The 12,994-nt window shown below is 33.2% G+C and overlaps 1 protein-coding gene across 2 annotated transcripts; it reads left to right on the top strand.

Annotated features, from left to right (window-relative positions):
* Positions 1–4,346: 4,346 nt before the first annotated feature.
* On the top strand, positions 4,347–12,994 carry LOC132727066 (metalloreductase STEAP4-like). Of its 2 annotated transcripts, none has more exons than XM_060712477.1 (2): positions 4,347–4,402; positions 10,175–12,994. In XM_060712477.1, exon 2 carries the CDS (start codon positions 10,183–10,185, stop codon positions 11,680–11,682), a length of 1,500 nt encoding a protein of 499 aa, XP_060568460.1. In that variant the 5' UTR covers positions 4,347–4,402; positions 10,175–10,182; the 3' UTR covers positions 11,683–12,994. The 2 variants fall into 2 exon arrangements, with proteins under 2 accessions (XP_060568460.1, XP_060568459.1); XM_060712476.1 differs by lacking the exon at positions 4,347–4,402 and adding an exon at positions 4,458–4,710.

Here is a 12,994-nt window from a genome sequence, read left to right on the forward strand (position 1 = left end):
TACAGCCACCCCGCCTTCACCCAGACACAGGCACTAGACACAATTATTTTACCCATATACGCTCATATTACTGTATAATTATAAAGAATATTCTTTATATATAGTATTACGCTCATATTACTATATAATTATAAAGAATATTCTTTATAGATAGTATTATGAGCGTATGTTGGTAAAATAATTGTGTCTAGTGCCTTTGCACCGAGACACTGTTTCCAACATTTAACATGTGATGGTAACATTTGAATGTAGTAAAGCCTGCTAAAAGATCAAATATTCACCAAGACACCGGCGTTAAGTTATATGCAGCGACAAATCTTTAAAAACTTGTTTCGCATGACGTTTTGTTTTTGGTTTGTTTGTTTGCTTTTGTTTTTTTGTTTTTGTTTTGTTTTGTTTTGTTTTGTTCGTTTGTTTGTTTGTTTGTTTTTTAGGGGGGGGGGGGGGTATTTTAATGGCGTTGTAATAACGTGGGCCCTGTGCGGATATCATATAATGTTCTGTTACGTAATCTAGCTGTATTTGTTAAAGCAATAATGCTGAAAGTTAACTGAGTCATCTTCCTCATTCGATATTTGCCATGCTTGTATTATTATTTATAATATTGTTTGTCAACACTTATGTCCTCAAGTACCATGCGTTTTGTTAATTAATAAAACATATTAATGTCGTTGAGTTTAAGGAAAGAGAAGGAAAAAAACCAAATTAATTTATATAATTCCTACTGTACGGTTTTAATGACCATTTTCATTGGATACTGTATTAACCAAAGAGAAGGTTATTGCTCATTTTTGAAGCAATTTTCATTTTCCCATAAATTAAAAAAAAACAAACAAAAAAACCCCAAAAACATGCTGTATAATAATTTCGCTATAAAGAATTTGACAGGTTATATGGCGTGTAATGTATACAAGTTTGTTTGTAATATAACCACGTCTAAGCATGGCTCTAATTATATAAGCTTATAACCGTTAATTCTGAACCATATAAAACCTATCGAAAATCTGTACAATGTGTATTATAAAAAACAACCCAACATGAAAAGATATATTGCGAAATCATGCTAAAATTGTTTTCAATGTGCAACTGTAAGCCTACTGTTAGAAATGTAATTTTATCATATAATAATATAGGCTCTCGTAATATGAAACTGATCAACATTCTTCTTGACACACAATATACGATTGGCAAATACTGGAAAATAGGTAGTCCACAAAAATAGGTGATGAGTTTCATTATATTTTTAGATGTACAGCTATTTTACATATAAAAGACACAGATTTATCGAAGTTTCAAAGTTTTCAAAGTTTATTTCAGAACTCAATTCATGTACGAGTACACACATGACAATTTGAGCTATAGCATATAAACGTACATTACATAAAGAGGCATAGCATACACATAACAATAATAATATTAATACAATCCAACTTAACAAAATGGAGAGAAACACGCATTTTCAAGAACATGATGAACAAATATGTAGAAATGTTACCTATTCTCAAATTTTGTGATTATTTCCTTAACAAATAAACAAAAAAAATCTGTATTCATTACAATGAGTTATATTCATATTCATAATAGATTTAATAGTTAATATATTTGGATGTCTAACATAATTACGATCTAACATTCTTTTTCTTAGAACCGATACATGTAAAGAGATAGTGAAATTCATCTCCAATTCTTCCGGAGCTGTTACAAAGTGTACATTTACGTAAATTTAAATCTATACCCTTCCAACTTCCGAGGAAGTCTGCTGTTTCTTGTTCTAAACTTAATTACATATCTTAGTATCAGTAATTACTACTCAAGCCTTCCCTCAGACTTTTACGTGTGGTGACAATTAGAAATCAAAGGGCTGCAGCTCTATGGTATTTTCTGATCTTTGCAATCTAAATCATACTGACTATCTGTATGTACTTTCCTATATAAGTTTATTTTTATATACTATAATTCATCTAACGCAGCGACAGCGTTTTGATTTTCTTCTATAACAGTTTGAGATTGATACATGTATATGGAATTTTGCATGAAAAAAAAAATAGAATTGCCTCGACTAGGATTTGAACCATAGGCCTCTCACACCCTCAACGAGACCGCTTATCTCTGCACCACGGAGAAGTAATACATATATACCTTGAATAAAAACGAATACATTATGTAATTCTAAATTGAGAATTTCCATTTCGTGTTTGCAATCCTTATTAATTTCGAGGTATTTTGTTCACGATAAACCTAATGTTTAACACTGATGAAAATAATTTAGCGGAAATCTTCTCGCCAAAACAGTCCGACATGTATATATTCCACTACTCGGCAGTCAGATTTATTTGTGTACTACCCTCTGGAGTATTCATTAAGCGACATAGCTAAAAATAGCATTTTCATTGATTAAAATGATATTCATGATAATCCGAAGCTTTACGGAAATAGCCGAACATTTTTCATTGGGTAAAAAAGATATTCATCCGCGAAATTTGTGATTGTAACCTCACATTTCTATTGACTAATCTAAACTTTTAATGCACTGTAATTCGTTAAATGCCTACATTAAAAATTATTCTTTCTTTTAAATTGCTGGTTTTTAAGCAGTTTTGAGTGAGAACTACTTTGCGTTGTTAGGACTGTTAGGAAATTTTGTGTTAGACCGTAAATGTTAGCTATGTATTTACTGATCTTACGATCAGAAAATACAAAAATCAATCTGACAGACACTGTACGATTACGTTGCGTATGTGGTTAAATCATGCATATGGCAATGAACATAGGTTTTTTCTCCTGAAGGAAGAAGAAATGAAAAATAAAAAGCTCGACAAACCATTATCCAACCATGCAACTGCTAAAATAGTATACGGAAAGGATATCCTCTTTTAAGTGTGTTTTTTCTCTTTTGTTTTTGTTTTGTTTATTATTTCTTATTAAATTCATACTAATTTTTATAAAATCAAACCATAAAATGTATTAAAAAGTAATTATATTTTCAAGTGAACAATGAATATAATTTACTTTAAAAACGGCACTTAAAATCTACGAAATATTACCAAAAATAAGAATAGAATATGCAAAATTGCGTAGGTCACGCAGTAGAAATATGGTGATAAATACAGCAATACCAGTCATTAATTACATAGAACATGTAGATTTTTTCTTGAGTTGTGAAAAGTTTACCTTTCTTTAAATTTTAGTACATTTTTCTCAAGATTGACATTCTTGAAACATTTTTCCTTATCTGGAGGCATACAGCTTTAATGCATTACTGCTCTACACCGATGTCCCACAACATAACATAACATAACATAACAAGGGGCGTCCGTGGCCGAGTGGTTGAGGTCGTTGACTTCAAACCACTTGCCCCTCACCGCTGTGGGTTCGAATCCCGACAGGGACTTTGGATTCTTTCATGTGAGGAAGCTATCCAGCTAGGTTACGGAACGTCGGTGGTTCTACTCAGGTGCCCGTTCGTGCCTGAAATAATGCACGGAAGGGCATCTGAGGTCTTCCTCCACCAGTAAAGCTGGAACGTCGCGATATGACCTATACTGTGTCGATGTGACGTAAAACCCAAAACAAACAAAACAAACAAAAATAACATAACATAACATTACAATACATTACATTAAGAAGTGGTGAGTGGTGGCTGAATTGTTAAGGTGTCTCTGTACCGTAGCTTCGAGCCCTATTCTGATTACGACTTAAGATTTCTTAACTGACACCGGCACCGGTTATGTCAGCGGTGTACAATATAAGTGTCAAGAACCTGTTTAACATTCGAGCTTGAAAAATATGTTAAAAGTAATGATGTGATATTAAAACGGGTTTGTTTTCATTCAGAAAGTTAGAAATCCAAGCAGGATAGCTTCATTTCTCAGTTTAAGGGTTAGCGTAATTTAATCTTTGCGATTTCATTCCTGAAATAGACGCAGCTCGGATATCCGTATAGTTTGACAGAGCTCTACACGTTCAGTAGCAGCTGAATGCGTGGATACAACTCTTTTACACAGTGGAAACGTTTAAACCTTGCACCATTCCAAATTCAAATATAATGTGCCCCATATTGTACAATTCCGTCATTGTAATAGCAAAAGTCACCGAGATAAACACTTTATAATTTATTTGCCAGACTTTTTTATTTTATTTTGCAGCGAAATGCTTTTAAACGCTTTACCTGATGATGTCTTCTTCGTAAGAAATTTTGCGATCCGACGTTTACCCCTGGTTAAGTAAATAATAAAATTTTGCAACCCGACGTTTAACCCTGGTTAAGTAAATAATAAAAAAATATGTTTTCACAACGTTGTCATGTTGACAGTGTTAAAAGAAGGCCATTTTATAAACGTATCAAGGAAGGATAAAGGGAACGAGGAACAATCCAGATCGCTTCTTTTTATAACGTTTATCAGTAAGTACCACCACAGGTTGATAGCGCCCACTGAAAATTGATTGGCCGATCTTTTAAACCAGATTCATTTTTATAGTATTGATTTTAAACATATAGATAGTTTGCGTTTCGTATTGCGTTTGCGAAGGTTTACTTAGTCTTATTTTAACACTCCTTTACATGAAACAATACGTTGATTTATTCAAACTTTTATTTTATGATAAAATAATAGAGTATACATATATACATACTAAATTGTTGTGAAGGAATCTTACTGAAACTCGTGACTTACTCTTCTTGTGATTTGATTTACATTTCAGTTTTAAAAGGTAATTAATTTCGTTTTCTTTTAATTATGTATTAATTTGTAAAATATCACATTTTATATTTATTTTGTATCAATTGATATATTTAATATCAAGTTTTAATATATCATTATCATTTTATCTGAAAGTAAAATGTAATCAATGTAATCGAATGCAAAGCACTTGAGGCCCCATTATTCCCCAGAAATGCTTTATTTTTTGTTTCTTAACATCTTTTGACTTTTAGTGTCATGTTATAGTTTCAAAAACAAACAAAAAACGCAAAAAACTACTCATTTGCTAATTACCAGAACCAAATTATTTGCTATTATTAGTACTGTTATAGGGATATATTATTTTGTATGGAAGTCAAATTACATTTTGCTACATTAAACTACTTTCATCAGATGATCAGCGTCTAACATGCTCTAAAACCATTATTTAAACGTTATAAAATTTATGTTTGCGCTTTAAAAAGAAAGAAAAAAATATTTGTTTTTCTTTGGCTTAATGCGCCTTTAAGTTAAATTTAATTTTATTATTTATCAATAGACCCATAGTTAACTACACATGTTACTATATTAAGTTCAGGTTTATCGGTCATTCCTTTTTTTATCTTTTTAAAGAACGACGGATTGCGAAACTGTATATAAGCGCTCGGTAGAATATGTTTTCATGATTATAATAATAACAATGTATCATGTATAGTGTGTATCAGCTGTGACGGATTTAAACACATGTTACAATTTCGTCACGTATATAAGATAGAAAGTAATACATGGTAATGCATGTTGTATTTAAAGTATCACGCCTCCAGGCTGATTTGTAAGTTGTATTTAAAGCATCACGCCCCAAGGCTGATTTGTAAGTTGTATTTAAAGCATCACGCCTCCAGGCTGATTTGTAAGTTGTATTTAAAGCATCACGCCTCCAGGTTGGTTTGTATGTGGATTTAAAGCAGCATGGTTCATCCTTATTTTCATGATTTTTTTTTAAAAATTGTTTAAGAAGCATAATGCATATGTAAAATTTCAATAAAGTGTGGTAACAATATTAATTTCAACATACAGGATCTTTTAAAGGTTATTTATTTTCAGGTGAAGAAAGTATTTAACATGCTATAGAAACATTATAATAACGTTATAAGATTTATGTTTGCACTTTACAAAGAATGTTTTTAAACGTTATGGAATTCATGTTTTGGGACTGAATGTATAAAAGTTTACTATTACATTCATACATGATATATGTTTACGTATAGAGGAATTCACAAACGAAATAACAAGACATTGAAATCATAAGACTTAAAGATTTATAATGCTCAAACTTGGTATTTCAAAATACTAATAATTTCTATACAGTCTTTTTTAATATACATTTAATGAGCACAAACAGAGCAGATATGTTACATTGTAAATACTACACACTATAGGTTAACATGGTACGATTTATCGCGTCATTAAATAACTGGCGGTTTTTTAAACTTTAAGAAAGGATCAAAAGACCAGAAAAAGGGAGTGCAGCTTTCAATTCAAATTAGTCATATCCATTAAGAAATTCCCAGATTTCAATAAATATCTGTCACCTTAATATGAGCATAGTATATCTTTCAAGTAATGAGAGGAATGTAGCAACAAAAGTCTCTTTACCAAGGTGGTCTCTTTCAAAGATTTGGCTGGACTTTTATTACTTGATTACAAGGACATTGTGGTTTAACCTTGTTATTTATATGAGCCGCGTCACGACAAAACCAACATAGTGGCTTTGCGACCAGCATGGATCCAGACCAGCCTGCACATCCGTGCAGTCTGATCAGGATCCATGCTGTTCGCTATCATTTTCTCTACTTGTAATAGGCTTGGTAAGCGAACAGCATGGATCCTGATCAGACTGCGCGGATGCGCAGGCTGGTCTGGATCCATGCTGGTCGCAAACCCATTATGTTGGTTTTGTCATGACACGGCTCATTTAACTTTTATTTATTAACAAAATTATATAAGATCATAAACCATTTAAAGTAGTACAGTATACAACTGATTTATAAATATTTACATATGTCGCATAGTTAAAAAGGGCAAAATTGTATGGTATGCCATTTTATTTGAAGTTTGAGAACAATAAGGCACAATTCATTTTGTATCGTCGTACTTCCGGAATAATAATCCGTCCATCCCAGTTTTTACAAATATCTAGATTTTTTTTTAACTAAATGTGATATGGAATGTTTTTTTTCATATATGGGCAAATCATGTTCACAAATACAAATACATGTACAGCATATTATAGCTCTGCGCACAACTCATTTAAATATCATTACTTCAGATCATTGCCAAGCAGGCAAGAACTTTTTTCAATAGCGTAATGTTAAATACCTGCATGTATTTGATTGTTGTTGTATTTTTATAAGAATAAATTTTTATAACTTATACTTGTTTAATTTTTACAAACATTATATCTTGGACAAAGTTATTCATTTACTTAAACATTCACTGAATTCGAATTAAAAATATAAACATGGTGTGTGCTTCTTAAATATAGCACTTATTGATAAACATGTATTCATTTGATTCATTCATAACACGCATATGCGAACTATTAATCCGTTGCTATAGGCATCTCGTAAAGTAATTATATCAAGGGACATACAATTTTTAACGCTAATGTACGGTGTTCCGTTTGGACAACTGTGACTTTTTATTTCGTCCTTGCCCGCGATGCACGATGGTAAAATGGTGAAAACGCGATGGTACAATGACACGATGATGAAAACACGATGGTACGACGGTAACATCAAGATGGTACGATGGTGAAAACGTGATATTATATCGCGTTTTCACCATCGTACCATCGCGTTTTCATCATCGTACCATCGCGCCATCGTGTTTTCACCATCGTGTCATCACGTTTTCATCATCGTGCCATCGCGTTTTCACCATCGTACCATCGCGTTTTCACCATCGTACCATCGCGCAATCGTGTTTTCACCATCGTGTCATCACGTTTTCATCATCGTGCCATCGCATTTTCACCATCGTACCATCGCGTTTTCACCATCGTGCCATCGCGTTTTCACCATCGTACCATCGCGCAATCGTGTTTTCACCATCGTGTCATCACGTTTTCATCATCGTGCCATCGCGTTTTCACCATCGTACCATCGCGTTTTCACCATCGTACCATCGCGCAATCGTGTTTTCACCATCGTGTCATCACGTTTTCATCATCGTGCCATCGCATTTTCACCATCGTACCATCGCGCTTTCACCATCGTACCATCACGTTTTCACCATCGTACAATCGAGTTTTCACCACCGTGCCATCGCGCTTTCACCATCGTACTATCGCGTTTTCACAATCGTGCCATTGCGCTTTCACCATCGTACCATCGCGTTTCATCATCGTGCCATTGCGTTTTCACTATCGTAGCATCGCGTTTTCACCATCGCGTCATCGCGTTTTCACCATCGTGCCATCGCGTTTTCTCCATCGTACCATCGTGTTTTCATCATCGTGTCATCACGTTTTCATCATCGTGCCATCGCGTTTTCAGCATCGTGTCATTGCGCTTTCACCATCGCGCCATCACGTATTCATCATCGTGCCATCGCGTTTTCACTATCGTACCATCGCGTTTTCACCATCGTGTCATCGCGTTTAACCATCGTACCATCGCGTTTTCACCATCGTGCCATCGCGTTTTCACCATCGTACCATCGTGCAACCCGGTTACAGACTAAATAAAAAATCACGATTGTCCAAACGGAACACCGTAAAAATGAATGCAAAGAAGTATTTTAACTTCCACACAAAATACTGAAATCATTGTAACTGTACTAATTGCCAAAATGCAAAAGAAACAACAGATGGCTCAGTTACTAAATTGCCAATGAGTAACTTTTTGAAAACTGGATCATGGCATCAAATGTAATACCTTTTGATTTTTTAGGCTTAACATACCTTTACAAACAAACAAACAAACAAACAAACAAACAAACAAACAAACAAACAAACAAACAAACAAACAAACAAACAAACAAACAAACAAACAAACAAACAAACAAACAAACAATTAAACAAACAAACAAACAACAAACAAACAAAACAATGCGTTGTTAACAGTTTTTTTTTGAAAAGTATAATACATGAATAAATCAGTTATTCTAATCAATTTTATTCGGCAAACCATATAAATACCCATCGTCAATATAACACAGTACATATATAAACCATGGCGACTTCATCTTGAAACAGAATTCACAAAATTTATATCAGCAAAACAATCAGTGGATTCATCCGGACATTATAAATATGCATGCAAATTTATACAACAAAATGCATACTTGAAAATACCCCCCCAAGAGATTAGCTTGGTAAGCATATTTTTGCAAGTTTTATAGATAACATTACTTTGTTGATAATTTAAAGGAGAGTTTAATTCAATGGCCAATGCGTGCGTGGTTTCCTTTATCCATGCGTTCATCTGATTTTAGTTTGACTATTCGATGAATAGACTCACAAGTGTGTCGGCGTCTGCGCCACACTTTGGTAAAGTTTCTGCGTGCAAGAAGATATCTCCAAAAATACTGAAGGGAATGGGTTGAAACTGCGCACACTTATTTACACATGTATATAAGCATACTAGCATGTCACCAGCTAAAGCAGATAACTTTAACATGGATTCTGACAAAATTTATGGCTATTTTGAACATAGAAAATTCTACATTAACCAGGCTCTTGTTTTACTATCAAGTATTGAGAATGAATAGTCGAGCAAGCTGTCCTACTGACAACTCTAGTTATGTCTTACTTCAATGTATGATTGATTACTATCAATAATGACATTCAATAGTTATAACCATGTTTTTATAGCCTGTACAGATATATTTATATAACCATTTATCGGTTCATATTTTCATTGTATCTAATTTTAAATTATGTATCAATATGGCTTAGTTTCTACTCTTTTGTAAATGATTTTTTAGAATGCATGTTAAACATAAACAATTTATAAAATTATTTCTAAAATTTATTTTTTGTAAGAATCGTATGCTTAATTTAAATATTATACTATGCAAAAATTAAAGGTTACAGCAAATTCAAAAATCGGTTAAGAAAGAATTATCCTGAAATTGGTTTAAAAATAAATCGCTAAGTGGAACAAAATTTTGTTTCGTGTAAAATAGTGTAAGCGGTCAAAGTAAGCATTGTGGAAGTTATTTAGTTAGTATTAAGTTATTCAGTCATAATTTAGTAGTTTTTTTCCAGTTATTATTAAGTTATTCAGTTATTATTAAGTTATTCAGTAATAAAATTTAATCAGGGACGAATACATTTTATACCTAGAAATATGATCATGGACAAGAAACATTTGATAGCATGTTATTTTTGTGAAACATACATTCTTATTAAAACAGTACCGATCTTTTAACTTAGCATGATAATTTCAAAATCAAATATTTCCATATTTAATATTCTTGTTTTTTTCCAGACACAAAAATGGCAGAACAAAGGCAATCCGTGGGTATACTTGGTACTGGTGACTTTGCAATTGCTTTGGCGAAAAGACTATACTTTTCCGGATATGACGTCATTATAGGAAGCAGAAGACCAGACGAAATTTCATTATCAATGGAGAAGGAATGCGCATGCGATATGAATCTTGTATCTACTGAAGAATGCATTAAAACCGCAACAGTAATTTTCTTAGCAATTCATGCAGAACACTTCAAAGATCTGCTTCAGCATCACGGCGAGCTTTTAAAGGGAAAAGTTGTTGTGGACGTTTCAAACAGGGATAAGCCAAGCAAGACTCATTCAAATTCAGAAGACCTTCAAACAATCATTCCGTGCGCATCAGTAGTTAAAGCATTTAACGTCATTTCCGCTTACACAATGGAAAATGATTATGCCACGAATAACCGTCAAGTCTTCATTGCAGGCAATGACACCTTTGCCAGAGAAACGGTAGCAAATATCGCCCGAATGATGGGCTTCACTCCTGTTGATTTCGGGAGCCTGACAGCAGCAAGGCGGATCGAAAAGCATCCGCTCATGTTATTACCAGGATGGAGAGGACCATTGGCGTTCACTCTTGTAGTTTTCATCATTTGGCAACTGTTTCTTATATACATATATTTCATAGAAAAAACTGTTTATGAATGGGAACAAATTTTTGTGAAAGTCTTAAACAAGGCAATATGTATGACAGGGATCACGGTTTTGTCGGTTACATATTTAGCCAGTAGTTTTGCAGGAATAACTCAACTGTATAATGGGACAAAATACAACCGTTTTCCAAGATGGTTAGACAAATGGTTAAAAACTCGCAAACAACTTGGACTGGTATCATTCATACTTATAGCAATACACGTGATAATGTCAGTTTTGATAATGTCACCAACCTATTTAAGATCTTGGTATCATTCTACCAAAATTGTCTTTCCTTATAACCTTTCCAAAACGTATGAATATCAGAACATCAACTGGATGACCTGGAAAGGTGAAGCTGCCTGCATGACAGGAATCTTTTCCTTCATTCTGTTATGCTTTGTCTGTGTCTCTACGTTACCGTCTGTTACAAACACACTGAATTGGCGAGAATGGCGTTTCATACAATCAAAGATCGGACACGCTGCATTGACGCTTGCCATTGTGCATGTGCTTATAATGGGTATACCAGGATGGGGTAAAACGCCACAAGTTATCTATAAATCAATCACATTTTTGTCTTCAGTCATTCCATGGATAACTATACTGCTTAAATTGTGCTTATCTTTACCATGTATTGATAACCATCTCATGAAGATACGGAAAGGCTGGGTAAGGCAAGGGAAACGATGCAAATGCGTCCGTCCTACAAACAATGGCTGTATGAAGGCATGTGTAATGTCAATGGATAAAAAAAGAAATGGGAGAATGACAGATATAGTCCATGAATGTCCCGATACAGTGACAATGATCAAATTAGATGAACCTAATTGCGCATGTGCAAACTGAAATCATTTTATTTGTATGTCTATACTACTTAATTTCAAAAATTGACTTCATTTTCCTTGATTATGTTTTCAGGATGAATCGTGCTAGTCACTTTTACAACTTCTTCTCCTGGCTTTTCATGTACATTAAATGACTCATATTGCCAAATGGAGATATATTTAGCAAAGGAAAACACTATGAAACCGTACAAATATATACTTAGCTCTGGCAAATTTTGGTCAAGATCAATTTTTGTATTAAGCATTTTGGTGTATTATAAATGTCAACGATCTCTGCGTTCTTTGAGCTGCGCCGCTGTAGCGTTTTCATGGTAATTTAAGACGACATAGACGGTACTGGATGCCAATAGATCGATAATATTTTGCAATTAAATAGATGAGACATCAAACTGTGCGCAGGTATAAATCTAATGAAGAAAACATGGACTACAACAAACAAGAAGTTTCTTTAAAAAAAAACAAAACAATACTCGGCCGAAGTAAAACTGGTTAGCATGCAAATTATGTTATTTCAATACACAAAGAAATGTTAGCAGTGCTTGCATAACAAGGACATAATAATTTTTCTTGTAGCTAAGAAAATTCCTATTTTGTATTCATTGAAATTAAATTATACCATATTTATATCGATGATATTTCAAAGTAGGACAACTTCTATTTTAGTTGTCTCTTTACCTTGTTTTACGTTTGACTTTATACATTTTTTAATAATTTCTAACTTAACCAAAAAGTTAAAGAACTGTTCTCATTCTTGTTCATTTTATTTTAGAACTATCTTTTACATTTTGTTGTATAGTGGCAAAAACTATCCCTTAATTTTTATTTTAGAGCTATCCTTAAAATTTATTTTATAATGGTAAGAACTATCCTTTACATTTTATTTTAGAATGGTTAGAACTGTCCTTTACATTTTATTTAAGAATGACCAATGAAATTCACCGACTTCAGTTTGCAATTCTAAAATGATAAATGAAAATTCTTATTTATTTCAGTCCTTCCATGTTAATTTAACGGGAAGTTCAACTGATAACTGACGGGCTAAAGACAAAAAATACCCAAAAATCCATTTAACTAATAAGTAATCATTAACAATTTCAATATATTTTTAAAATAATTTTGTTTTGCCTTTGGCATTCTTGTTGTTTTTCATCTGATGATATGCAATATTTGCAAAAGCTACTGCTAGATTTTTTTTACTTTTATTTTAGCTTTTTTTATGATAGATCTCTTGTATTTTCTTTGCAATTTCAACCCATATTGTATTACAGCCCTGCACATGTTCAGTTTTAATGAATAATAAAGCTTTGTATTAA

Source organism: Ruditapes philippinarum, unplaced genomic scaffold, assembly GCF_026571515.1.
Source record: "Ruditapes philippinarum isolate M1 unplaced genomic scaffold, ASM2657151v2 ctg123_1_1_1_1, whole genome shotgun sequence".
Lineage (NCBI taxonomy): Eukaryota > Metazoa > Mollusca > Bivalvia > Venerida > Veneridae > Ruditapes > Ruditapes philippinarum.